The sequence below is a fragment of the Cetorhinus maximus genome, chromosome 25 (genome assembly GCF_964194155.1).
Source record: "Cetorhinus maximus chromosome 25, sCetMax3.hap1.1, whole genome shotgun sequence".
Classification (NCBI taxonomy): Eukaryota; Metazoa; Chordata; class Chondrichthyes; order Lamniformes; family Cetorhinidae; genus Cetorhinus; species Cetorhinus maximus.
In genome coordinates, this window is record NC_135903.1 from 36,748,486 (window position 1) to 36,774,342 (window position 25,857).

A 25,857-nucleotide genomic window follows, 5' to 3' on the forward strand; every position below is an offset into this window, starting at 1 on the left:
GTCTCCTGGCTTAGCCTTCCCCTTTTTGAATAGTGGGCAAGCATTAAACAATCCTTCAGTACTTCAGCATTACTCCTGCATCCATCCAGGATTTAAAGGTTGTGACCAGTGCCTCTATTTCTACCTTTGTTTCTTTCAGCAAGCTCAGCTATTATCCACTGCACCAGGTGACTTACAAACTTTCAGTAATGCTAATCTTTTTAGTATATCATCTCTATTATTCTGCCTATAACTTGCCTCTCTGTGTAACCTTCACATCATTTACCTCATTTGTGATGGCAAAAGTACTTATTTAATGCTTTTATTCTGACCTCTTTGGGTCCCTAACAGACCCAACTTTATATAAAAACAAAAAACTGCGGATGCTGGAAATCCAAAACAAAAACAGAAATACCTGGAAAAACTCAGCAGGTCTGGCAGCATCGGCGGAGAAGAACAAAGTTGACGGCGAGTCCTCAAAACGTCAACTTTGTTCTTCTCCGCCGATGCTGCCAGACCTGCTGAGTTTTTCCAGGTATTTCTGTTTTTGTTTTGGAGACCCAACTTTATCCCTGGCCAACCACTTAAAGTGTCTATATGATGTTTTGTCATTTAATTGAAGCCATCCCAACAATGCTCAGTAATGTTCAGATACCCTGCCATTTATAAATTATTGCTGATGGTACTTAGAATAGTGTGCACAGTTTTGGTCAGAGTACAGATGGGATATTGCAGCTAGTAAAATATGTGAGCACACAACCAGAATAATTGAGGTGATGAAAGGATTACATTATGGCATAGCTTAACTGGTATTGAAGTTGAAAGGTAACACAATTGCTGATTTTAGGACTGTTAAGGAAATAGATAATGCAGACCATGACAAGTTATTTCACCTCTTCCCAAACAGTAGAACCAGAGGGCACAACCTGCAACTTGGTGGGTTAAATTCAAAATAAATCCATGGAAAGAATATTTCAGTGACTGAGTGATCAATCAATGATACAGGCTCCAAAGGGAGATGGTAGAAGCAATTAGTATTAATTCATTCAAATACAAATTAATTTCTTTCAAAAAAAAACATAGTTATGAGCAATATGACACAAAGTATGTGCCAAGTGTAGTGAGAGGAACACGTGGCATTTAATCTATGGCTCCCAAGACTTTTCTCTACAAGGGTTTTCCTCATGTCTGGGTTTCTGGTGCACTAATGATAGAGATTGATTGCTATGATTATTCAACAACTTCATTATCATTATACCACATGAGTACCAAGGCAATACAAGGCAAACAAGATAGGCTTTGTTTTTTTTGTCTAGTAGTTGTCAGGAGGTGAGAAAACAAGTAACAGTAAAAAAGCCTCATATTAAAATATTCAGTGACAAAGGTACTTTATTTTCCTGTTTTCCACTTATGTAGAAAATGATGTTAGTTCAAATGTGAAGAGACTAAGTGACTACACAATGAAAAGCACAACATATACAGATAGTGTGCAATTTAACTCGTGATTTTAAGCAGTATATTTAGTGAAAACTAATGCAAAGCATTAGCTTGCAAGCCATATCTTTAAACTAGCACTGATTAATAGTTGGGCCAATGGAAATTCAAAATATGGAAAAAAAATTCTCACCATCCCTACTACAATTGTTCACCATCTTTTTTGCTAATATTGGTTTTCTTTGGCCGCTTCTTTAGACTCTTGACATTGGGATGAGAGAGGAATAAGTTGGGCAAGAAGTTTAGTGGGTATTGATTTATTTGTTTTTAAAACCAAAAACTGCAATGATGAATGAATTAACTTGTCAAAACCATTCCTCGCAGTGTGATCTCCTGTTTTCATTGGGAGAACTACAGTCGTAGTCAGGAGATTTGACTTTAGTCTGGGTAAAATATATATAAACACTCCCCTCAGCTTCAGGATTGGACACGACCTGATGGTTTTAGAACATTAATTATGCAATCTTAATTTGATTGACCTTCAGTGCATTGAATTACTTAAAAACTGCTCCTTTTTAAAAAAAATTAAAACAATGAAAATATATTACTACAGCTGTGGAATTTAATATATTACTTTAATTGTAATTAGAATGAACTTTTCACTCTGCAATGTCTGGATATACCCCACCCAACACAGCATTCCAATTTAAATAACTGAACAAACTGCCCTGGCATCAATCAAGACACACAAGATTAAAACGGGGAATGAAATTTTATTGCTAGCAGAAATATTTGCAAACATTTTCTTCTCCCACCTCCCTCAAACACATCCCACAAAACCTGGCAGGAATTCAGTCTTACACAGGCACAGTAACACGCTGCTATGTAACATGATCATTTACCCTAGGAGATACCTTTAATACAAGTGCATTCAAGGCAGGTTTTCAAATATAGTTTAAAAACAACCTGACTTTTTTTTTTAAGATTAGATATTATATTTGCTCCCCTTTTGATGTCTGCCTTCAGTATTTCAAAAAAAAATCAAAGCTTCACTATTGCTTTCATGTATAACGTCTGTCCGCTTAAAATATATTACTACATTACATCGTTTTCTTAAATCCTGTAACTAAAGAGTAAATAGAATAAGAAAATGTTGGAATTGCTCAGCAGTTTTGGGCCTTTTGTTGGTCCAGGAACCTGAAACATTAACTCTATTTTTCGCTCCACAGACACTGCCAGACCTGCTGAGCATTTCCTGATTTTATTTCAAATTTCTAGTATCCACAGTATTTCACTTTTGTAAACTGATTCAGGCAATTCCCAGCTGACTTCTCCCCTTCTGTATTGCTAGTTAACAAGATTGCAGTATGCATCTTAAGGTCAACTTGTAACAGTGTTTTAGCTATATTCAGTTTGTGCAGAAGGCATCTGTATTCGATTGGTCATTAACACACAAAGTCAATTTGAAATGGATACTACTGGTTTGTTGACGATAAATATTCTGACTAAACCTAAATAATCTTCAAACAACCTGAAGAGTTTTCAAATTTCTTTTTTTAGTAGCTGTGTCAGACATTTTGGGGAGGATTCCAAGAACACAGGTGTGCAATTTTAAATTCCCATCATCTCAAAGTTTAATGCCAAATACCATTAATGGAGATCAAGCGTGCCTTTAAAATCACTTGTCTTGTAGTGTTGTTGTGGGGATAGAGGCACCAAGTACTTTTTTTTTTAAAGGGGGGGGGAGCGGGTGGTTGCCCCTTGGTATTTACAAGTAAAAAGGGTTAGATATTTGTTATTTATGCATCTGACCCTTCACCCCTCCCTTGTAGTAAATACATACAAGTGTCGCTCAAAATCTTCACAAAACAGAGGAATGGGAGCAGCAGCCTCAGTGACCTCCACACGTTATTTATGTTGCAGGATTTAAGTTTCTACAAACCCATAACATTGCACCATTCAGCACAGAGTTGTCCATACGTGGACACAATTCCGCTCCTTTTTTTTTGCAGAGTCATCAAAACCAATTTCCCTAGAAAAGATATGGATTTTCACCTTTCCCCACCCCCAAATTTTCAGTATATGAGCACAATTTAAAACCAGCCTGCACCACTCAGGTTCAGGACAACAAAAAGTTCAGATGAAATTGCAAGCAAGGTTTGCAGTCCTGCTATCAAATTCCACAACAATATTTGCTGGAGATCAAGCACATCTCCCCTGCTCCCCACCACCATGAGTTAGAAAAAGGGGCCATAAAATAGCACATCATGGTCCTAATGTTTGGACAGCTAGCAATTACATGCTGCAAACTGACTTCATGCCTACAAGTATCACTGGCCACTATTCCAAAACTAGAACCATTCATTTTTATTAGTAAAATACTTTCATAATTCTTCATAATACCAGTTCAACTAAGTAGTGTCCCTAACCCTTCTGTATTATAAAAGGCACATGGTGAGGAAACTGCTCCCACTCAACAATTTACACACACGCGCGTGCACACACATACACACACACAGACGCACACACACGCACACAGCAGCATGGTTGGTCATGTGGAGGCAGAAAGTGGAATGGATCACTTCTGTTTTCCAAGTTGATTAGCCAGCCAATTGAGACCTTCATAAAGACCATCGCCACTGGTAGCACAGGTTGCCTGGATGTACCAAATTCTTTGGTAGAGTTGGTGCAGGTTCAGTTTATCTGTGATTTCTGCAACATTCATCGCATTGGGCAAATCCTGCAAGAAGAAAGAATTTTGAATGTAACACCATCAGGATTGCTTTCTCGTACACTAGAAAGATGGTCATTTACTTTCAATTCAAATCATCTCAAGGTAGCACAACAACATACCGCTCTAACGTCTCAATTCTCTGCATGCATCCAGCAGCCTTTCCTCCACCCCTCCAGAATATGCCATCTATCTCTGGGGAAAGAGCTCCAGAAGTACAGGGGCTTTTTGGTATCTCTCCCAAGTGCCCATCCTTCCTTCAAGCCTCACCAGCAGCTGTCAGACTACATTATCACTGAGGGCATTACAAGTGAGCTTGTTCCTGCCAGTTTACAGGAGTCAATGAGATAACTATCAAGTGGGAGGCGTGACTAATTTACTCTCCTCATCACTCCCCCATCTTCCCATCACTCCCCCATCTCCCCAAGCCAGGAAAGCAAGGGCAATTGTAGAATCCAAATGCTATTTCGGTTGAGATTTTATCCAGGGATGAGCTTGTGACTTCATATTCGCGACATGACTAAGACTGCCTATTTCCAACTCAATAATATTGCCTAACTTAGTTCATCTGTTACTGAAATACTCACTCATGCCTTCATTACTTCTAGAGATTCAACTATTCTAAAGCACTCCTGGTTGGTCTCCCACATTTCAAGTTCCATAAGCTTGAGGTCATCCAAAACTCTGCTGCCCATGTCCTCACTCACAGCAAGTCCGGTTCATCTATCACACACTCACTTATCGACACTGGCTTCCAGTCAAGAAATGTCTTGACTTTAAAATTCTCATCCATGTTTTCAAATCCCTCAAAGGTCTTGCCCCTCTCAGTCTCTAGCTCCTCCAGCCCCACAACCCTCCAAGATAACTGCGCTTCTCTAATTCTGGCCTCTTGAGCATTCACAATTTTAATTGTTCCACCATTGGTGGTAACGTCTTCAGCTGCCGAGGTCCTAAGCTCTGGAATTCTCTCCTTACGCCTCTCTACCTCACCTTCCTCCTTTGAGAGACTCCCTAAAACTGTCCTCTTTGACCAAACTTTTGGACATCTGACCTAATATGTCCTTATGTGACTCAGTGTCACATTTTGTTCTATCATGTTCCTGTGAAGTGCCTTGGGACATTTCAATACATTCAAAACACTATAAAAACAAAAATTGCTGTGGCGATCAACCAGCTTAGCAAGCATGATCCAGAAATGGGACCTTGTGGTATCAAGGGAAGTGAAACATTATTGCCTTTCCCTGTTAATACAGGGATATGGCTCTGTTAGCTTTTCTAATTCAAACTTATCAAGGTTTTGCTGAAGTTCAGTATATTCTATTTGACTTGAAATCAAAGTGTTTCTGTAGTCCATAATTCAGTTAAGCATCCCTTAACCACCGTATGAAAAATACTTAGTGCTCTTAAGCAGCAAGGCAAAGAAGTGGGGGCGGTGTGGAGGGGATGGCAACAAAATCAAGCTAATTCCTAATTCTCGGCAGAAAATACTCAAGTCTAGACATGCAACTCCTGGTAATTGTAGTGATATTTAAACAGCCTTAATATGTACAAGGAATTCCAACTGACCCACATTAAGATGAAAGCAACATTTTCAGCCTAGATTTTTACATCTCAGTATAAAGCATCTTAATAAGGAATCAGCAATCTCCCTCAACACAATGGGTCAAAGTAATGTATATATTTCAAGTCACTGCATAGCTCATAATGCATGTGCTTCTGCAGGTATGCAAATCTTCCACAGTCCCCTACTCCATCACTGAAGATTTGCACTTCTCATAAAAAGATTTTTTAATGGCACCAAAATCTAAGAAAAGCCGTTGTTGAGACCTAAACTTGTTTGCAGCTCTTGACTTCTCTGCTACTCTACCAGTATATGCTCTTGGAAGAAGGCTGTAAAAAATTCCAGATCAAATGGCTTCAAAAAAGGTACACCTTGAATGATGAACATGTGTCAGAAAAAAAAACGACCATGCGTAGTCTATTTTTCCCGAGCCCAGGTTTCCTCCTGTTTTCCCAAAGTTTATGGGCAGAAACAAGTCCACATATATCAACAACCCTCGAATACTCCTAAATTGTCTTTTCTTACATGCAAACCTAATCAAAATACAGACAAATCATTCTGAGAATCAACCATAACTTGGTAGAATTAGCATCCAAGTGAGGAGGCTATGGGTTCAAGTATCATTCTAGGAATTTTAGCATAATCTTAGATTGACACTTCAGTACAGTAGGAAGCACCATCTTTTGAATGATAATCTGAGGCTCTCTCTGCCCTCTCAGGTGGATTTTAAAGTCCCAGAGTGATATTTGGAGACCTGCAAGAGGCTCTTCACTGCACCCTTACCAAAATTTATCCACCTCCGACACCATTAAAACATTACCTGGGGCTTTGCAGTGCACAAATTAGCTGCTGTTTCCCCTACATTACAACATCAACTACACCTCAAAAATTCTTCACTGTAAGGTGTTTTGAATCGTCCTGAAGTAACGTAAGACACTATATTTAAACAAAGATCGTAGTTCAAGGGCAATGAAGCCGAATATCAAGTCATTTCTTTTGCTGAGCTACTTGGTCTGAGAGCCTGGCATTTAACCAAATCTGTTTACAGAAGTGTAACAGTATGGACTGCTGGTAAAAGAGTCAAATTGAATAGCTATGGTGTAAGAGATTGTGAAAATCCACATGCCTCGACTTACCTGCTTATTTGCAAAGACTAATAACACGGCGTCTTTCAGCTCTTCTTCTGATAGCATTCGATTCAACTCATCCCTTGCCTCATTGATGCGCTCTCGGTCATTACTGTCGACAACGAATATTAGGCCTTTAAGAAGAAAGCATGTTGAGACTCAAGATGCATCAATTGTGTACCCGATGACAGAACAGTAAACATTGACTTCAGGGTCAGTTGTAAATTACATTCAGGACGCTTGCATGTTAACACATTAGATAAATATTTGAAAAATTAGAGGGCTGAAATGGTTGTTGCATGGAACAGGAGATAGTGTTTTCACACCTTGGTCAGTTTTCAGTTCCATAGAAATCAATGTACAAGAACATTAGGTAGAATCTCAAACAGGCTGCCGATTTGCTATTGCCCAATTTGCGCTATCTCTGAAAACCAATTTCACCCAAACATTTTAAAGAAGGCATGGGTAAGGGAGTCCATGGGTAGTTTTATCCGAGATAGTACAAGTGTGATAGCCAAATGTCCTCTTCTCTGTGCTATGGTTCTTACTGACTTTACCTTTTGTGTTGAAACATTAAGCGCCATCATAAGGTGTGTGCAACTCTCAGTACCACTGAAATTTACTGTTAGTGTAACAATGACCAGACCTGATTCCGGAGTCAGTTACCTGGAAGGAGTGGGCATGTTCAAGTAAGACGCCTTCTTTGTGTTCAATTCCCCCATTCACAGGTTTAATTTAAGTTGTAAAAATTTAGTATCCATTTTCCACTATTTTGTGAAACCTCCCAAAAAGTCATGAATCTCCAAGTCAAGTGGCTCTATAGCTTTAAAATAGTACAAATCTGCGAAGCAGCATATCCATCTTTCCATACCCATCAGCTTGAGATACAATTGACTCTGGAGCAGTCTAAGCTCAAGTATGTACTTAAAAATCAGAAAATGCTGGAAATACTCAGCAACTTCTGTGGAGAGAGAGAGAGAGAGGGGTTTTTTTTTAAATATTCATTTATGGGACATGGGCATCGCTGGCTAGACCAGCATTTCCCATCTCTCTTTGCCCTCAAGAAGGTGGTGGTGAGCTGCCTTCTTGTACCGCTGCAGTCCATATAGTGTAGGTACACCGACAATGCTGTTATGGAGGGAGTTCCAGGATTTTGACCCAGCAACAGAGAAGGAACGATGATATATTTAAGTCAGGATGGTGAGTGGCTTGGAGGGGGACTTCCAGGCGGTGATGTTCCCATGAGTCTGCTGCCCTTGTCCTTCTAGATGGTAGTGGTCTTGGGTTTGGAAGGTGCTGTCTACAGAGCCTTGGTGAGTTCCTGCAGTGCACCTTGTAAATGGTGCACACTGCTGCTACTGTGTGTCAGTGGTGGAAGAAGTGAATGTTTGTGATGGGGTGCCAATCAAGCGGGCTTTGTCCTGGATGGTGTCAAGCTTCCTGAGTGTTGTTGGAGCTGCACTCATCCAGGCAAATGGAGTATTCCATCACACTCCTGACTTATGCCTTGTAGACGGTGAACAGGCTTTGGGGAGTCAGGTGAGCTACTCACCGCAGGATTCCTAGTCTCTGACCTGCTCTTGTAACCACAGTATTTATATAGCTAGTCTAGTTCCATTTCTGGTCAATGATGTATGTAAATAAAAATCAGAAAATGCTGGAAATACTCAGCAACATCTGTTGAGAGAAGGGGCGAGGGAAAGAGAGTAAGATAGGGAGAACACATTTCTGGTCAATGACCTTTCATCAGAGCTGGGAAAAGTTAGAGATCTAATAGGTTGTGATTGTTTTCACTGTTCCACAGAAAGTCAACATAAGTTCAATGATCAACACTTCATCTCTCGATTAGGCACTTTACAGCCTTCTAAACTCAACATCTGCATTATTCGCTTTTCGATGGACTTCAATGATTTCAGACCATAAATACCTTCTCTCCCACCCGGCTCCCTCCATTTTGATCCCTTTTCCTTGCATGCTTTGGTTTTTCTCATTGTTGTCAGTCAAGAGCACATCTGCTCGAAGCACATGTTTTGTTTCGAAGAAGTGTCATATTGGACTCGAAACTTTAACAATGTTTCTCGCTCCACAGATACTGCCAGACCTGCTGAGTTGTTCCAGCACTTGCTTTTTTAATTTCAGATCTCCAGCATTTGCAGTATTTTGCTTTTATTCTTTTGTTTGTTTCTTTTCTTGCCCCATCACCATTCCCTATGGCCCTGCAAGACTAACTCTTCTGTCATTCAATCTCTCCCGTTTTCCACCCTATCACGGACTTTCCTTTCATCCTTGTCCCACCCACCCCTTACTCAAAGTCTATTTTTAACTTTTCTCAGTTCTGATGAAAGGTCATCAGCCTGAAATGTTAAGTTTCTCTCTTCACAGATACTGCCAGATCTGCTGGGTTTTCCCAGCATTTTCTGTTTTCATTTCAGATTTCCAGCACTCAGTAATTCTGTTTTCAAGTAAGGAATTGCTAAATTTCAGCTAAGATATCTGCAGGGAGGACATCTGGAGCTGCCCGAAGGATATCTAATCTAAACAGGAGTATTGAGCAAATATGTAAACTGCATCATACATACAATTGCTCCAACTCAAATTAATTGAGAATAGTTTCCACTATCCTCTTCTTGTGAAGACATCACCCTAGGCTCAGCACTCCCACTAAGTTAGAAGGTTGTAGGTTTAGGCCCAGTTCAAGATTTCAGGCTTAAGCTCAAATTTCAATGCAGTGTGTGTATTCCATTGTTCAGATTAAGATATTAAACTCAGTTGGACACAGAAGATCCTACCGCACCTTATTTTCAATAGACATGGGATGCTGAATACTAGGATTGTGCACCTAAGGTTCTGAATTAGAATCTCAAAAATAAATGGAACCTTTAAATGCAACTTCCTGGTTGGAAAATACAATTTATAAATACAAAAAAAAACTTGAATAGCAAATAATTGAGATTTATTCCAACTTGATACACACCTGTGGGAGATTATAATTCATACCTTGTGTATTCTGGAAATAGTGCCGCCAAAGAGATCTAATTTTATCTTGACCGCCCACATCCCATACTGTGAAGCTTATATTCTTGTATTCTACTGTTTCCACATTAAAACCTGCAACATAAATGAAAAATAACTATGCTAGAACTTGTACTAAATTTGTACATTAAGGGTTATAATAACCATTTATTGTGCTACATATCCCTTCCCAACAATAACTGCTTCAGAATTTAACATTTAACTGTCTTTAGCTTTGAAAATGACTAAGTAGGATGCAGACGTTCATCACAGCTGTGCTGTTGGAGAAGAACCAAGTAGATGGAATGACAAATTAAGAGTCACCACGGATCATATTGCGTATTCTCTGACCTCCAGGCCAAAAAATGCACAAGTTCATTGTGTTTTTTTATATAAAAGGCACAGTATTTTAAGTTCAGAGGAACAATCATGCTCACTAATATTGCAAAGCATTTGTTGCACTTAATAGCTGGCCAAGAACTGAAACCAATTTTGGCTATACAAGCATAGTCAAAACAGCAAGACAGAAAAGCATTTGATTCAGACATCAGCAGTGGTCTCCAAGCCGTACCAACAAAGTATTAAGTTCTTGAAGCAGCAATTCGACATTTCCTGGACTCAGCAAGTTTAAGATTATTTTGTCAAAGACCCACAGTTTGAAAAATGACAACTTCAACAGTATCTGGGTTTTGAAAATTTACTTAGGGTTGAGTAATTTTTACCTCATAAGCTCCAATACGTGGGAAAAAGACTTACATTTATACTGTGCCTTTCACAAACATTGGATGCCTCAAAGCTTTACAGTCAATTAAGTACTTTTGAAGCTTAGTCACCATTGTAATTTAGGAAATACAGAAGCCAATTTGTGCACTGAAAACACCCACAAATAAGAATGCGGTAATGAACATATAATCTGTTTTTGCAAAGGGACTGAGGAATAAATATTGGCCAACACACCAAGAATAACTCCCCTGGCACTTCTTTGAAAGAGTGCCATGGGTTCTTTTATACCCAACTGAGAGAGAGCAGAGGAGCCTTGGTTTAACTTTTCATCTGAAAGGTGACACAGAGGTGCCAAAGTGCAGCACCCCCTCAGTACTGTACTGGAATGTCAGCCTTTGATTTATTTTCCTCGAGTCCTGGAGTGGGACTTGAACCCACAACCTTCAGACTCAGGCGAGTATGCTATCAACTGAACCACAACTGACATGCAAGGAGCAAGATACAGGAAGGCTCAGTATAAGCTGGTAGTAATTGTCCATTTTGGCAAGAAGAATAAAAAAGATTATCTAAACGGTAAGCGATTGCAGAGCTTAGAGAGACAGAGGGATCTGGATGTCCTAGTGCATGAATCACAAAAGATTAGTATGCAGGTACAGCAAGTAATTAGGAAAGCAAATAGAATGTTATTGTTTATTGTGAGGGGAATTGAGTAGGGAGTAGGGAGGTTATGCTTCAGTTATACAGGATATTTGTGAGACCACATCTGGAGTACTGTATACAGTATTAGTCTCCTTATTTAAGGATGGATGTAGATGCGTCGGAAGCAGCTCAGAGAAGGTTTACTAGACTAATACCTGGAAAGGGCAGGTTGTCTTATGAGGAAAGGCTGGGCGGGCTAGGCTTGTATCTGTTGGAGTTTAGAAGACTAAGAGGGGCCTCAACAGGATGGATGTGGAAAGGATGCTTCCTCTTTTGGGGGAAACTAGAATCAGGGGTCATTGTTTAAAAATAAGGGGTCACCCATTTAAGACATATAAGCAGAGTTTTTCTCTCTCAGTTGAGTGCCTTTGGAACTCTCTTCCTCAAAAGGAAGTGGAGGCAAAGTCTTTGAACGTTTTTAAGGCAGAGGTAGATACATTCTTGATAAGGGGATGAAAGGTTATCGGGATTGGGCAGGAACGTGGAATTGAGGTTAAAATTGGATCAGCCATGATCTTATTGAATGGTGGAACAGGCTCAAAGGGCTGAATGGCCTACTCGCACTCCTAATTTGTAGGTTCATAACCCATAATACTCTGGAGCTGGGTCACTTCTGCTCCTCCAGGCTTAGAAAGGAAGTAAAAAATACACTTTCCCTACCAGCTGTTTAGCAAATTCAAGCAGTCCCTTCAAGGACCACTGTAAAACTATCAAAATTAGTCAGACATTTCATGTTCACCTAGCTTTGTTTTTTTACCCCCCTCACACCTGCGGCAGGGTAAAATTATTCCAACATTGTTTCAGACAGCCACAAGATATGCCTGAAAACAGTGAACACCACTACGAGGCTGACATGCCACTGGCACAAATTGGGAGCCAGATCTCCTGTCCAGAAATTGGTATACATTGTGCCTGCTTTACACCCAGAAAATTAGAAAAACACATACAATTTCCAGTTGATGTGGTCCAAATAACATTTGCAGAATTTGCTAAATGCCAAGTCCAAGGATGTTTGATCATGCCCATGTAAACTGAGTTTGACTGTCCCACACAAGTTAGCTTCTCCATTCCTTGAGTTAACTTCCTTAGCATCAGACAAGACTTGCACTATCCTCCACAGAACAATGTCTTACCTCACCAATTACCACTAATTTCATTATTAAGAAAAATATCAGCCCTTACCAATAGTGGGAATAGTTGTTACAATTTCCCCAAGTTTGAGTTTATACAGAATTGTGGTTTTGCCTGCTGCATCCAGTCCCACCATAAGAATTCGCATCTCCTTCTTCCCAAAAAAACTCTTGAAGATGTCAAAGAAATTCCCCATGGCGTCTTTGTTTTTCTGACCAGTCCTAAGAAAAAAGAAAAAAGCAGCTTAACGTTATACTGCAGCGGACGGGGAGTATTGCATTCCCTCCACATATGTGGTCTGCTCCAAGATAAACCCAATCATGCCACTCCCTTGTAGACATTTGACTTCATGGTCAGCACACAATGCTGTTAATGGTGTTATAGCAATAGACAAAATACAACAAACCTGTTTGTTCCTTTTCTTCCAAAATAAATGGGAAGGGTTCTACTAGTACTATTTAAGCTAAAATTGTATGAATAAATTGACATTTCCAAGATCTTTATTAGTTGTTGTTACCATTAGAATATTTGAATTTGCTGCTGCTTGGTTTACACATGAAAACAGTAAAGGATTTTGTAGACAAATCATCAAACACTAGCTATTTTAGTCAAATTTTAATACAGAAATTTGTACTGTTGGGTGCATAATCTCACACAGCTGTCACAAATCCTGCCATTTAAATAAATATGCTGTCAACTGGAATAACTGAGCATTGTACAATCTGAATAAATTTAGCTGGTCAAAAACAAACTTATTGGCAATAAGCAAATAAAACTATTAAGTTCATTAAAATGCTTGTACATCAATACCAGAGGACATTAGCTACGAAGCACTTGGATTTCTACTGCATGAGTATTTTTACGATAAAACTGCATCTTGTTCTTAATCTCAGTTGAAGTGCTAACGCCAAACAAAACAGATTCTTTATGCATTCACTAGTGTCAGATTACAGATCAGCATTTGTGATATAATTGTAACAGCAATGCTCTGGGCTTGGGCATACAGGGCATAACTTCAAAGTCTGCATGTGATGAAAATAATAAAGAGGGAGAAATTGGAAGAGAGAAAACTAGCAAATATAAAAATACAATAAAAGCTTACACAAATATACAAAAGGGGAAAAAGCAGCAACAGTGAGCATTGGTCCCTTAAAGGGTCAGACTGGGGAATTAATAATGGGAAACAAGGAAATGGCACAGGTTTGAACAAGTGTTTTGTATATGCCTTCACAGCAGAAGACACAAAAGCACCTGAAGAATAGTAGAAAAGCAAAGGAAAAAGGGAGAGGAGCTTAAAACAATCGTGAACACTGGAGAAAAAATACTAGGAAAACTAATGGGGCTAAAGGCTGACAAGTCCCCAGGATCTGTTGGCTTGCATCCTAGAGTCTTAAAGGAAATGACTGTAGACATAGTGGATGCATTGGTTGTAATCTTCCAAAATTTCCTAGATTCCCAAAAGATCCCAGCAGATTGGAAAATGCAGATGTAACACCACTATTCAAGAAAGGAGGGAGACAGAAAACAGGAATCTATAGGCCAGTTAGCCTAACACCTGCTATTGGGAAAATGCTAGATTCCATTATTAGGGTAGCAGCAGCAGGATATTTAGAAAATCATAATTCAATCAGGCAGAGTCAACGTGATTTTGTGAAAGGGAAATGGTGTTTGGCATTCTTTGAGGGAATTCTTTGATGTAAGAAGCAGGGTGGATAAAGGGAAAACCAGCAGATGAATGGTATTTGGATTTCCAAAAGGCATTTGATCAAGTGTCACATTAAAGGTTACTGCACAAGATAAGAGCTTGTGGCATTATGGGTGTTACATTTGCATGGATAGAGGATTGGCTAACTACAGTCAGGATAAATGAGTTATTTTCAGGTTGGCAAACTGTAACTAATGGAGTGTTACAGGGACCACTGCTTGGGCATCAACTATTTAATTGAGGAATTGCTCTCACATAATGTTCTAGTTGCGTTTTTTAAAAAAGTGTGACTTCAAGGGAAACAATGTTAAATTAATCAGATTTTCACATAAGAATTAATGTAGATGCTGGAGTTAGGATCCATGGTGTCATAACTAAAGGTCACAAATACAAGATAGTCACTATTAAACCCAACAAGGAATTTATAAGAAATTTCGACATTCCCGAGTGATGGGAATGTGGTACTCGCTACCACAGGGAGCGGTTGAGAATTAGCTTGGTGCATTTTGGGGAATTTAGATATGTGTATGAGGTAGAAAGGAATAGAAGGATATGTTGTTCAAGTGAGATGAACCAAGGTGGAAGGAGGCTCACATGGACACAGACTGATCACGCTGATATGGCCTGCTCCTGCGCTGTAAAATTCTACGTAATATGGCTTAGATACAGGAATAAAGATACTTGAGCTGAAATTTAATGCAGACTCAAGAACACTTTGCAGTTCTAAGTTTCAATTTTATAACTCTCCATCTGTAGGTAGTGTGGCTAAATGCGAAACCTTTTTAGCTGTGTTAAAGATGATCAAAAGAAACATTAACATTGGATTTATGGGCTCAATTCCCAATTGCCAAATGGAGAGTGTCAGCTATGACTAAAAAAATCAGGGCATTTTTAAAAAAACCAAAAGCCAAGAAAGCCAGCTAGAAGATCCTTGGGCTTTGCAGGCTGTCCAATCAGCATAATTTAGGATATCTTGTATTTCTATAGCATTCATTATGCACAAAGATATCACAATACAATGGCCCAAGGGTTAGAGTGAAGAGGGGATTGAAGACTGAATGAAGATCACCCAGAGGGGACCAAAAGCCCATGTAGAGGGATGGAGCAAATGACTGAAGAAATGGCTGATGATGGGGCAGAGAATAAGACAACAAATGCTAGACAATCAAAGTGAGCAAACAGAAGCAGGAACAGGTGAAGCGACAGTGATTTCTAAAATAAAATTTTCTAGAACATGGGAAGCTGGTGGAATTTGGTGAGGACAAGGCGATACTGATTTATTCTTTCATGGGATGTGGGTGTCTGGCTAGGCCAGCATTTGTTGCCTATCCCTAACTGACCTTGCTAAATTATTTCAGAGGGCAGTTAAGAGTCAACCCACGTTGTTGTGGGTCTGGAGTCGCATGTAGGTCAGACCAGGTAAGGATGGCAGATTTCCTTCCCTACAGGACATGAGTGAACCAGATGGATTTTTATGACAATCAATGATCGTTTCATGGTCACCATCACTGGGACTAGGGCTGGGATTTTCCGCGCCCGCTGGCACTGGGCATGTTTGGTGGCGTGAGCAGACAATATGGCACAATCGGTTTCATGGCAGCGTGAAACCAGTTTGCAATCGCCCGTTCAGCGGCCCGGTCATCAGATGCCAGGAACCTCGTATTATAATACATCAGCACATCATTATTAGACCCGTCCACCAGACTCATTCTCTTCTCCCCCAGCTAGATCGTCTGCCCACATCGGGGGGAAAATATGCCAACAGGCTCCAGAACAGCACATAAGCGGTGTGCACTCGGCAGGCTGCACTTCACTTGGGACTTCAAGGTTTGTTTGCCCACCTTGCTTCGGGCAGCACTCGTAGTCATCACCACCAGGCTTCACAGACAGCACCATATCACTTTTAAGGGGGCTCACAGCAGGTCTCTACCTGCCAGATCAGCCATGTGTGGGTGTCTTTTCAATGGCTGCAGGGCTGTACTGGGGAAGAAGGGTAACCCAGGGTGTGTGTGGGGGCACATGCTGATCTGTGTAAGTGGCCTCAAGATGGTGATACCTGAGGAGGCAGTCTCTAGAGGAGATGAGGCCAAATGGACTTGTGAAGGCATGTGTGAGAATGGGTGATGTCCCTTGGGTTGACAGCAAGCAAGATGCGAGTGAATATATGTTGTGCCTGAGTGTGAGAGTTTAGAGTGCTGAGATGGTTGCCATACCCTGGCTGCACAGATGAGATCATTCATCCTCTATCTGCATTGGATAGCCAACCTCTTCTGCCCAGCACTGGCACTGATCACCACTGCCATCACCTACCAAGCCGTAGTAATGTTGCTGCCCCCTCCTGCAGCCAGAGCGGGGGTAGAGGGCATCACAATGGGCTTCCTTGGCATCCAAAGGGTGCTCAAGGGCTGCAGTCTTCTTGCCTTTCAGGGCCATGTCTTCTTTGCTGCAGCCCTGGGCTGGAAGCACTGAGCGCAGCTGTACTTAAAATGTGGTGCCTGGCGTGATGAAGCAGCGAGGTGATGGCGTGGCAGGCAAATCGGAGCCCACCTGCCATAGAAACGGCATGCTTCCCAGAATGCATAAATAAGGTGGCAAGTTTGGGACAATACAGCATGAAAACCGGCCACCCGCAAATCTGGGATGATTCCGCCCTAGGTTTATATTCCAGATTTATTAACTGAATTCAAACTCTACCAGCTGCCGTGGTGGGATTTGAACCCATGTCCCCAGAGCGAAAGCCTGGGTCTCTGGATTACTAGTCCAGCAACGTTACTATGCCACCATCTCCCCCGATGCAGGTTATAGTGCAGATGAGGACATAAGCTGCAGCACTGAATCAGGCAACCTGGCAAGATGTTGGAGGAGAGCTAGGACAGAAGTAAGCAACATGGTTCAAAGTAAATGAATGCCATCTTGATGAGATGGGAAGAAATCTGTACTTTGGAGCAAACAATAATCGAAAATATCCCAACATATCAAGAATTTGAGGCGTGTTAAGCATTACAGCTTTTTTTTTGGTGTGTTTAATTACGTGAACATTTGATTAATTAACAGTTAACTTTTCAGATTGATGATCTTTCATCAGAATTCTGATGGAAGGCCATTGACTCGAAATGTTAACTCTCTCTCTCTCTTTACATTTGCTGCCAGATCTGCTGAGTATTTTCAGTTTTTATATCCATCCATTTTGTTAAGTTTAATTAAATTAAATGGGTAAATTGGGTTGCTTTTCTGGTCTCCAAACGATAGTGATAAAAGAATGTTAGGCGACATTTCCCATCTTGATAGGCAACTGTAACCCAAGAAGCAGCTTCTATCAAATCTAGTTTTTTCTCAAAAAAAAGTGAAGATTTTGGTTAAAGAAATGTGACCAACAGAATGTCAGCCATCAACTTACAAGACAATATGAAATGCAACAAAAATACATTACGTTAGAAATCCAAAAAGACCGGTTCTCACCAATAATGGCAGAAATCACTGTTTCACACACAGCGGCCAATCACATCAGCACGGTAACACCATCCCAGCATGCAATGTAGCACACATTAAACATAAGGAGGTAATTCCATCAGCAGGAACATAATACTTCTACCATCTAAATAAGGGGACAAGCTTTGTGAGCCCAATGACTTGTATTTAATATAGTGCCTTTAATGTCATGAAACATCTCAACATGATCAACTGGAGTGTTATAAAGCAAAAACTTGACAGAGCCACATAAGGAGATTAGGGCAATGACCGAATTCTTCCTCAAAGAAGTAAGTTTTAAGAAGCGTGTTAAAGGGAGAAACAGGCAGAAAGGTTTAAGAAGGGAATTCCAGAGCCCATGGCCTTAGCAGTTGAAGATATGCCACCAACGGCACTGGAAAAATACACATTCAGTTCCTTCAGGTCTGACAATAGGATTATTGTAGCAAACTTAAAAGGGAAGAGGGCACATGGATATCAGATATCCTCATTTGAAGAATACTCCACAGTACCAATATAAAGACACTTGGTCTCATGTTCAGAACTCGATCATTCCAAAAAAAAAAATATGGTTGTTGAATTTCAATTGCCATCAAATCACTGAGTGAAACAAAGTCAATGGGAATCAATATAGCAGGTAACTCAACTTGAGTTGCATGTTTGCACAGATTTCTACCACATACTTAGAAACGTATTTCCAAAATTTGAAGGGTACTCAAAGATTTGTGGAAATTGCAGTCAAAAGGCAATAACTATAAATGAATAAAGCCCTTGGTAAGTAATGACAAATTGTAATATACAAAATATGGATTAGGAGGAGTAGGCCATTCAGCCCCTGCAGCCTGCTCTGCCATTTAATAAGATCATAGCTGGTCTGATTGTGACCTCCATTTTTCCTGTCTACCCCCCTATATCCTTTGACTCCCTTGTCAGTCAAGAAGCTTTTCTGTTAAAACACTTTAATTTTGAAACAAATATTTTAATGAATGTAATGAGCACACTTATACTGAGCTTGAGTTTATATGCCCAAAACAACCAGAGTCGCAAGCAAAAAAGTTACACAGTGTGGTGCATTTGCATGTACTGAAAGTTACACATAAACACAGGGCCCTGTTCTTTGCAAACAGAAAGAACGTACACACATTGCGTCTGTTTCAGCTAAACAAAATGAGTAACAACCATTCACTGACTCATTCCTCAGGGCAATGCCTTGACCAATCAGGGTCAAGCTGCCTGGTTTAAATTTCAATCAATGCTGGGCAGTTAACTGTCAGTCATCATCATTGATTCTCCATGGCAACACCATTTGCCAATCAGCACTCTTCACATACAGTATAAATTGTTTTCCACTTTTATTGGTATTCTTGCAAAGTATTCTGATGAGTGCAAACTGAAAAGCTTTGACATATCTCTTTTTTAAGCAAAAAAGAAGTTACCATTCCCAAATCAGAAAAGGCTGCCAGAGTGGTGTGGTGGGGGTGGGTGGAAAAGGCAGGGCAGATAGGTTCAGTGAAGGAATCCACACCTGCATTTTTTTGCTTTATTCTTTTATGGGATGTGTCAAGACCAGCATTTGATGTGCAACCCTAATTGCCCTTGTACTGAGTGGCTTGTTAGGCCATTTCGGAAGGCAACCACAATGCTGCACATCTGGAATCATATGTAGGCCAGACCAGGTAAAGATGGCAGATTTCCTTCCCTAAAAGACATTAGCGAACCAGATGGGTTTTTACAACAATCAATGACAGCTTCATGGTCACCATTACTGAGATTAGCCCATCATAATAAAGGTGTTATACAAATGCAAGTTAATGTATAAAACATCCCAAGGGGCTTTACAAGAGTGTTAATAAAATTTGACATTGGCATGAAGAAATATTAGGACAGGTGACCAAAAGCTTGGTCAAAAAGCTAGATTTTAAGAACCATCTTAAAAAGAACAGGGAGAGGTGACAAGATTTGGGGATGGCATTCCAGAACGATTCACTTAGGTGAGGTCATCTGACTAGACAAGATCCTCCTCATGATCTCTCATGATGCAATTCAATATCCACTTCAGATTGAATGTACAGTTTAATGCAACTAATTTTGAAATTTCAAAACAGGAACTTTTCCTGCAAATACTAAAATTAAACTTGGTCAAATATTTCATTTGGCCACACTTCATAAAACAGAATGCCCAACTTTGATGCCTTAATTCTTCAATTTCCCTGAGGCTAGAGGGGCACTTGAGGATGAGAAACTTACAAGGTCACACACAAAAAGCAGGGATGTGGGTCAGAGCACAACTGCTTCCAAAGAGTCAGCGCAGGCATAATTGGCCAAGTGGCCTCCTCCCAACACGTAGGCTTATGTGATCCCAACAGGAATACACTAATTGATGCAAAATCCATATTCAAGGTAACATTGAGGCTACTTTGTATTGCAGAGCTAACTGGCAAGTTATATAGGTAAATAAATGATTCAGGCAGCTACAGGCCTTACATCAAAGACATGTAAGTAATGGAAACTATTCCAGCAGGTACGATTTCTGTATTACATTTAACAAAGGGAAAGCCTTTACTTTTAATTACCTCAAAATAAAGGTAAGTAGTGAAATTGTCAATAACTTTATCTAGATTTCTAGAATAAGTCACTGAGAATTAAATAGAAACAACAAATATCTAAAGTGGAACATATTATTTGAGAAGAAATTTAATACAAAAATAGCTTAGATCATTTCATGGTACTCTTGCCTCTGGGTCAGAAGGTTAGAAGTGCCTTGTAGAAAGAGCTTCAGCACAATCTATGCTGAAACTCCAGTAATATACTGAGGAAATGAAGAGATGTCATTTCTTCAGTTGTGGCAAAGTGAGGCCTGTTCTGGTCAATGTTAGAAGATCCCACGGCACAATTTAATTTAATGAGGAATAGGGAGCTTCCAGGCGTCCAGGCCAACATCCCTCTATTTACCAATATCGATTTTTTGAAAAACCTAGCTATTAATCTCATTGTTTGAGAGATTTTGATCAATGCAAAATGGTGGGTGTGTAGAATTCTGATTGAAAGTAAAAGGGACAAGCTATGAGAAAGATCCAGAGAAGTGGTGGTTAATAGTAGGTCTCACGCGTACAAAACTCGAATATTTTTCATGTTGCGGACACCAACAAATCTCCATATCTTCATTAATTATTTATCCATCAATAAAACAAATACTAAAAACAGCCCTTTTCAAACCTCCAGGCAAATGACATTCAAATAGAAGCAGCCAGTAAATAAGCAAAAATTGGACTAAATTACGTGGATTTTGAGGACAGGATTGCCAGGACTTTAAGCAGCATGTGTTACTTACGGAGTTTCCAATGATCTCAAGGCAAATTTATAAGCTAGATAGAAAGCAACTACTTCTGCTGGTTGGAGAGTCTGGGAACAGAGAGGATCTCTCAAATGTTACACTCAGGGCTTTCAATAATTTAAGTAGGAAACACTTCTGCACACAAAAGGTGGCAGCAGTTTGGAACTCTTTTCTTTATTCATTCATGGCACGTGGGAGTCGCTGGCAAGACCAACATTTGATGCCCATTCTTAATTGACCTTGAACTGAGTTGCTTGCCACACCATTGCAGAGAGAAGTTAAGAGTCAACCACACTGCTGTAGATCTGGAATCAGATGTAGGCCAGACCAGGTAAGGGCAGATTTCCTTCTTGAAGGAAATTGGTGAACCAGATGGGTTTTTACGACAATCAACAATAACTTCATGGTCAGGTTGGTTACCTGAATATGAACACGGGCGCTGACTGGGCCACTGAATGCAGCCTTTTCTGTTTCTGGTTTTAAATGTTTTCACTGCTGACCTGTACAGACCTTGCTCCACATCCCTGCCCCCACCCCACAGACGCGCACTCACAACCATCAGTCAGAAACTCCATTGCGATAGTTATTTGGGAATGATCATAGCTTTAAACAGCTGTCAGGAGCCCCACAGCATAAACCAGTAGAATTTACAACACCATTTATGGGAAAGCCAACATGTGCTGCTCTCGCTAGAAACAATTTGTACAACGTAAATGGATTATTGAAATGTAAAGGCTGAGGTGAACGTGTGTGAGTCAGAGTCTTCAAAGTAGCTTTAGGAGGACTGAGAGGTTAAGCTGGTCAGGAAAGGTTGAAAAAGCTCTTGAGGGTAGACTGACGCTTGAGCTGATAGAGGCCATCAAAATTATGAAAGGATTTGGTAAGGTAGATGTAAAGAGGCTTTCCCTTGTGGGAGAGGCCAAAGCTGGAGGGCATCAATGTAGGATAATCACTAATAAACCCAATAGGAAATACAAAGGACACCTCTACCCAAAGAGTGGTGACAATGTGCAACTCACTACCACAGGGAGTGGTGGAGGTGACTAGCATTTAAGGGAAAGCTAGATAAACATGAGGGAGAAAGGAATAAAAGAATATGTTGGTGAGGTTAGATAAAGAGGGGTGGGAGGAAGCTTGCGTGGAGCATATAGATTGGCACCGAGCAGTTTGGCTGAATGGCCTGTTTCTTTGCTGCAAATACAACGTGCAGATTGTTGGTCAGTGGGAATGAGCGCTCAGCTTGGTCAGGGGGGACAGTTGAGGTCTCTACTTAGCCATGGTCAGAAGGAAGCAGCCACTGGTATGGATGCTGGCATTGGTTTACTGTCTGGTGTTGGAGGAGGAGAAGCCATTCCTTGAGATCGATGTGTGTTGCTGGAGGGGTTGGATCAGCTTCTGGGTGTGTGTAGCCACCCAAATCAACTGAAACTTTCAAGACTGAGGTAGATTTTTGTTTGGTGGGTAAGGACATCAAAGGACGTGGAGTTAAACTGATAAATAGGGATGGGCTGCCGATCAACCAGGGTCTAATTGAATGGAGGATCAGGCTCAAGGGGCTGAATGGTGTTGTCCTTTGCAAACATTGATGTTTAAAAGGATTTTAAACAGGTGGAGTAAAACATATAGAAAACTGTTTTCTTAATCCTTCTGAAAACATGGTGGGATCTCAATAGCTCAGACAGCCTGGACGCTCAGTTGCCCCTGTCTTTCTCTCATCCCCTCATCATTTAAATAACTGTGTGGGTGGTACAAACTGCCAAGCTGAGGGATTTACTCTGTTGAACCTGGTTTATTTTTTGACACGATTGTTTTGATGTGATTAGGCATTAGAGAGAGAACATATGAGGTTCACAAGAATGATTCCAGAGATAACTGTAGCTATGAGGATAGATTGGAGAGGTTGGGACTGTTTTTCTTGGAGGAAAGAAGGCTGAGCAGAGAGTTGATGGAGGTATTCAAGATCCTGAGGGGTATGGACCGGGTAAATAGTGAGAAACTGTTCCCACTCAAGAGCACATCAAGAACTAGAGGGCACGGGTTCAAACTAATTTTAAAAGGAGTAAATGTGATGAGGAAAATTTTTTTTCACCCAGAGGGTGGTTAGAGTCTGGAACGAACTTCCTGAGAGGGTGGTGGAGGCAGGTTCGATCGAGGTATTCTAAAGGGAATTGGATTGCTCCCTGAAAAGAGAGAATGTGCAAGGTTACGGGGATAAGGCAGGGGAGTGGGACTAGGGGGAATGCTCTTTCAGAGAGCCAGTGCAGACGCGATAGGCCAAATGGCCTCCTTCTGCGCTGTAAAAATTCTGTGATTCTGTGATACCATTACTGAGACTAGCTTTTCAATTCCAGATTACTACCAGTTGCAGTGGTGGGTTTTGAACCCTTGTCCGCAGAACGTTAGCCTGGAATACTAGTACAGTGACATTACCACTACGTCACCATCTCCCCCAAATGCCATTTGATGTTAGATCAATTGTTAATTTTAAACATGAGACTGATAGACTTTTTATTAAGCAAAAGGAAAGGTGTGTGGAGTCAAGTTACAGATCAGCCACGATCTCATTGAATGGGAGAACACGCACAAAGGGTTAAATGACCTATACTGATGTCCCTATATTATCGAAAAGATTTTCGAACAAAGTTTCCATTCATGAAAGACAGCCAAAAAATATTTACAACTGAAAGCTTTCACTTTCAATGCAAATTATATATTTTGGTCTAAACCAAATTATTTTAAACAAAAAGCAATAGTAGGGAAAGAAATACAAAATAATTATTAGTTTTTCAGATGGCTTTGGAAGCTAGGAAACCGCAGAGTGTCAGCATGACTTCAAAATACAAAAGCGCGGAAAATTATACTACAAAATGTACTTTATTCTATTTAGAATCCAGTAGAACATCCCTGTTTATGGCTCAAAATGCTTTAAGTCACTTGTACTAGGAGGACATTTTCAAGTTAATTCTTCAACACTGCTACATAAATGCATTCTATTATCCTTTAAGTAAGGAGATCAATCTGGCAATCTATTCGTTGCAAATTGATTTAAATTTGAGCAGGATTTAGCAGTGCAGCACTGCCAACTTCTCAAACTAAAGGTGTTCATAGCCAGTATAAAAACAAAAATACCTGGAAAAACTCAGCAGGTCTGGCAGCATCTGTGGAAAGGAGCACAGTGAACGTTGAAACGTTCACTGTGCTCCTTTCCACAGATGCTGCCAGACCTGAGTTTTTCCAGGTATTTTTGTTTTTATTTTCGATTTCCAGCATCCACAGTTTTTTGCTTTTGTCTCAAGTGTTCACAGCCAGAGTGGTTTTTTTTGCTGTTGACACAAATATTCTAGCTCCTTTCCTCCTCCACCCCTTATCTTCAAAGTTTATAAGACTTTTGGCAAGCAAATGTATTTTTTTTTTAAAACAACAATTTCCAAATAAGCCCAGGATCTGGATGCAGATATATGGGTCTCAGCTGTTGCCTAGAATCAAAGGGTCAACTGGCAACTTATAGTTGATTCATATGTAAGTACCTCCCAGCCAGCCTCATCTAAATCAATTTTAAAGCCAGGTTAGCAAGTCCAGCTGCTCTCAGAACATGCTCCTGACTACTGGCTCATATCGAAGCTCACAACAAGCCTTGACCATGCCTGGTGATGAGACCCGGCTCCACCCCTGTGAACTACTGACGTTACTTCAACTCTGAAAAGCCACAGATCTTTCCTCCTGGAGGATCCCCCGCCCCGGGATCGAGGCCTAAGGTCCAGGGCGGTCACCACTCAGCCCGGCTCTCCACTTCCGCTTCCATCCAATTCTGCCGCACTCTCCCCGAGTTTGGCGCTGGCAAAGAGCCACTCGACGCTGCTCCCTTTCCTCTCCCCACCCCAGCCAGCCAACCAGCCAGCCGGCCGTCCGGCCTCAGGAACCACCAGGACCATTGTCCAGGAATGCCGCTAAAATGGCCACCCGCTCCTCACCCTCTCCCTCCGGGGTCCGCATACACTCACCTGCGCCCTCCCTCCCGGGTCCGCATTCACTCACTCACCCACGCCCGCCCTCCCGGGTCCGCATTCACTCACTCACCCACGCCCTCCCTCCCTCCCCGGTCCGCATTCACTCACTCACGCCTTCCCTCTCGGGTCCGCATTCACTCACCCACGCACGCCCTCCCTCCCTCCCGGGTCCGCATTCACTCACTCACCCACGCCCTCCCGGGTCCGCATTCACTCACTCACCCACGCCCACCCTCCCCGGTCCGCATTCACTCACCCACGCCTTCCCTCTCGGGTCCGCATTCACTCACCCACACCTTCCCTCTCGGGTCCGCATTCACTCACCCACGCCTTCCCTCTCGGGTCCGCATTCACTCACCCACGCCTTCCCTCTCGGGTCCGCATTCACTCACCCGCTCCCTCCGGGGTCCGCATTCACTCATCCAATATCTCCCTCCCGGGTCCGCATTCACTCACCCACACTCTCTCTCCCTCCTGGGTCCGCTTCCAGCCACCGGCGTTCTTTGGCGTGCGTGCTTACGTGTAAACGCCCGGGCGTACGCTGTCCACTCGCCCCGCTTCCAGCTGCGGATGATGGACAGCCCGGTTAGCCAATCGGCGAGCGAAGGCTGAACGCCTTTTAGGGCTAGTGGTTTGTAGCATTTCCCATGCCAATCACCTGACTCATATATATAGTATATTGCAACACAGGGAGTTGCTGCATTCACATTGCCAGAAGAGAGGAGTTACTGGTTTAACTAGTTGGATTTTTTTTTGTTGTTTGTCACAATGTAACCAATTTATAAATACTTACTTCGCTTTAAGAATTGTGGGGAAGTTACAAACTAAACCTGAGCCAGAGAATAATCTTCAGTATGTAGTAATTGCACTTTATGTAGTATCAGGGTGTTCAGGGCTGAAATGGGTAATGTGTGGGACTGGAGAAACAGCACTGCAACAGGATAAT

The 25,857-nt window shown here is 41.3% G+C and overlaps 1 protein-coding gene across 5 annotated transcripts; it reads right to left on the reverse strand.

Moving 5' to 3' along the window:
* Positions 1–2,166: 2,166 nt before the first annotated feature.
* On the reverse strand, positions 2,167–25,393 carry LOC144668055 (ADP-ribosylation factor 2-like). 5 transcript variants are annotated; one of them, XM_078529815.1, is made up of 5 exons: positions 25,304–25,393; positions 12,449–12,618; positions 9,830–9,940; positions 6,842–6,966; positions 2,167–4,153 (listed from the first exon to the last, which is right to left on the reverse strand). In XM_078529815.1, the coding sequence occupies exons 2-5, from the start codon at positions 12,591–12,593 to the stop codon at positions 3,992–3,994; spliced, it is 543 nt and encodes a 180-aa protein (XP_078385941.1). In that variant the 5' UTR covers positions 12,594–12,618; positions 25,304–25,393; the 3' UTR covers positions 2,167–3,991. The 5 variants fall into 5 exon arrangements, with proteins under 5 accessions (XP_078385941.1, XP_078385938.1, XP_078385937.1 ...); XM_078529812.1 differs by lacking the exon at positions 25,304–25,393 and adding an exon at positions 25,168–25,205; XM_078529811.1 differs by lacking the exon at positions 25,304–25,393 and adding an exon at positions 24,944–24,977.
* Between the last annotated feature and the right edge of the window lie 464 nt (positions 25,394–25,857).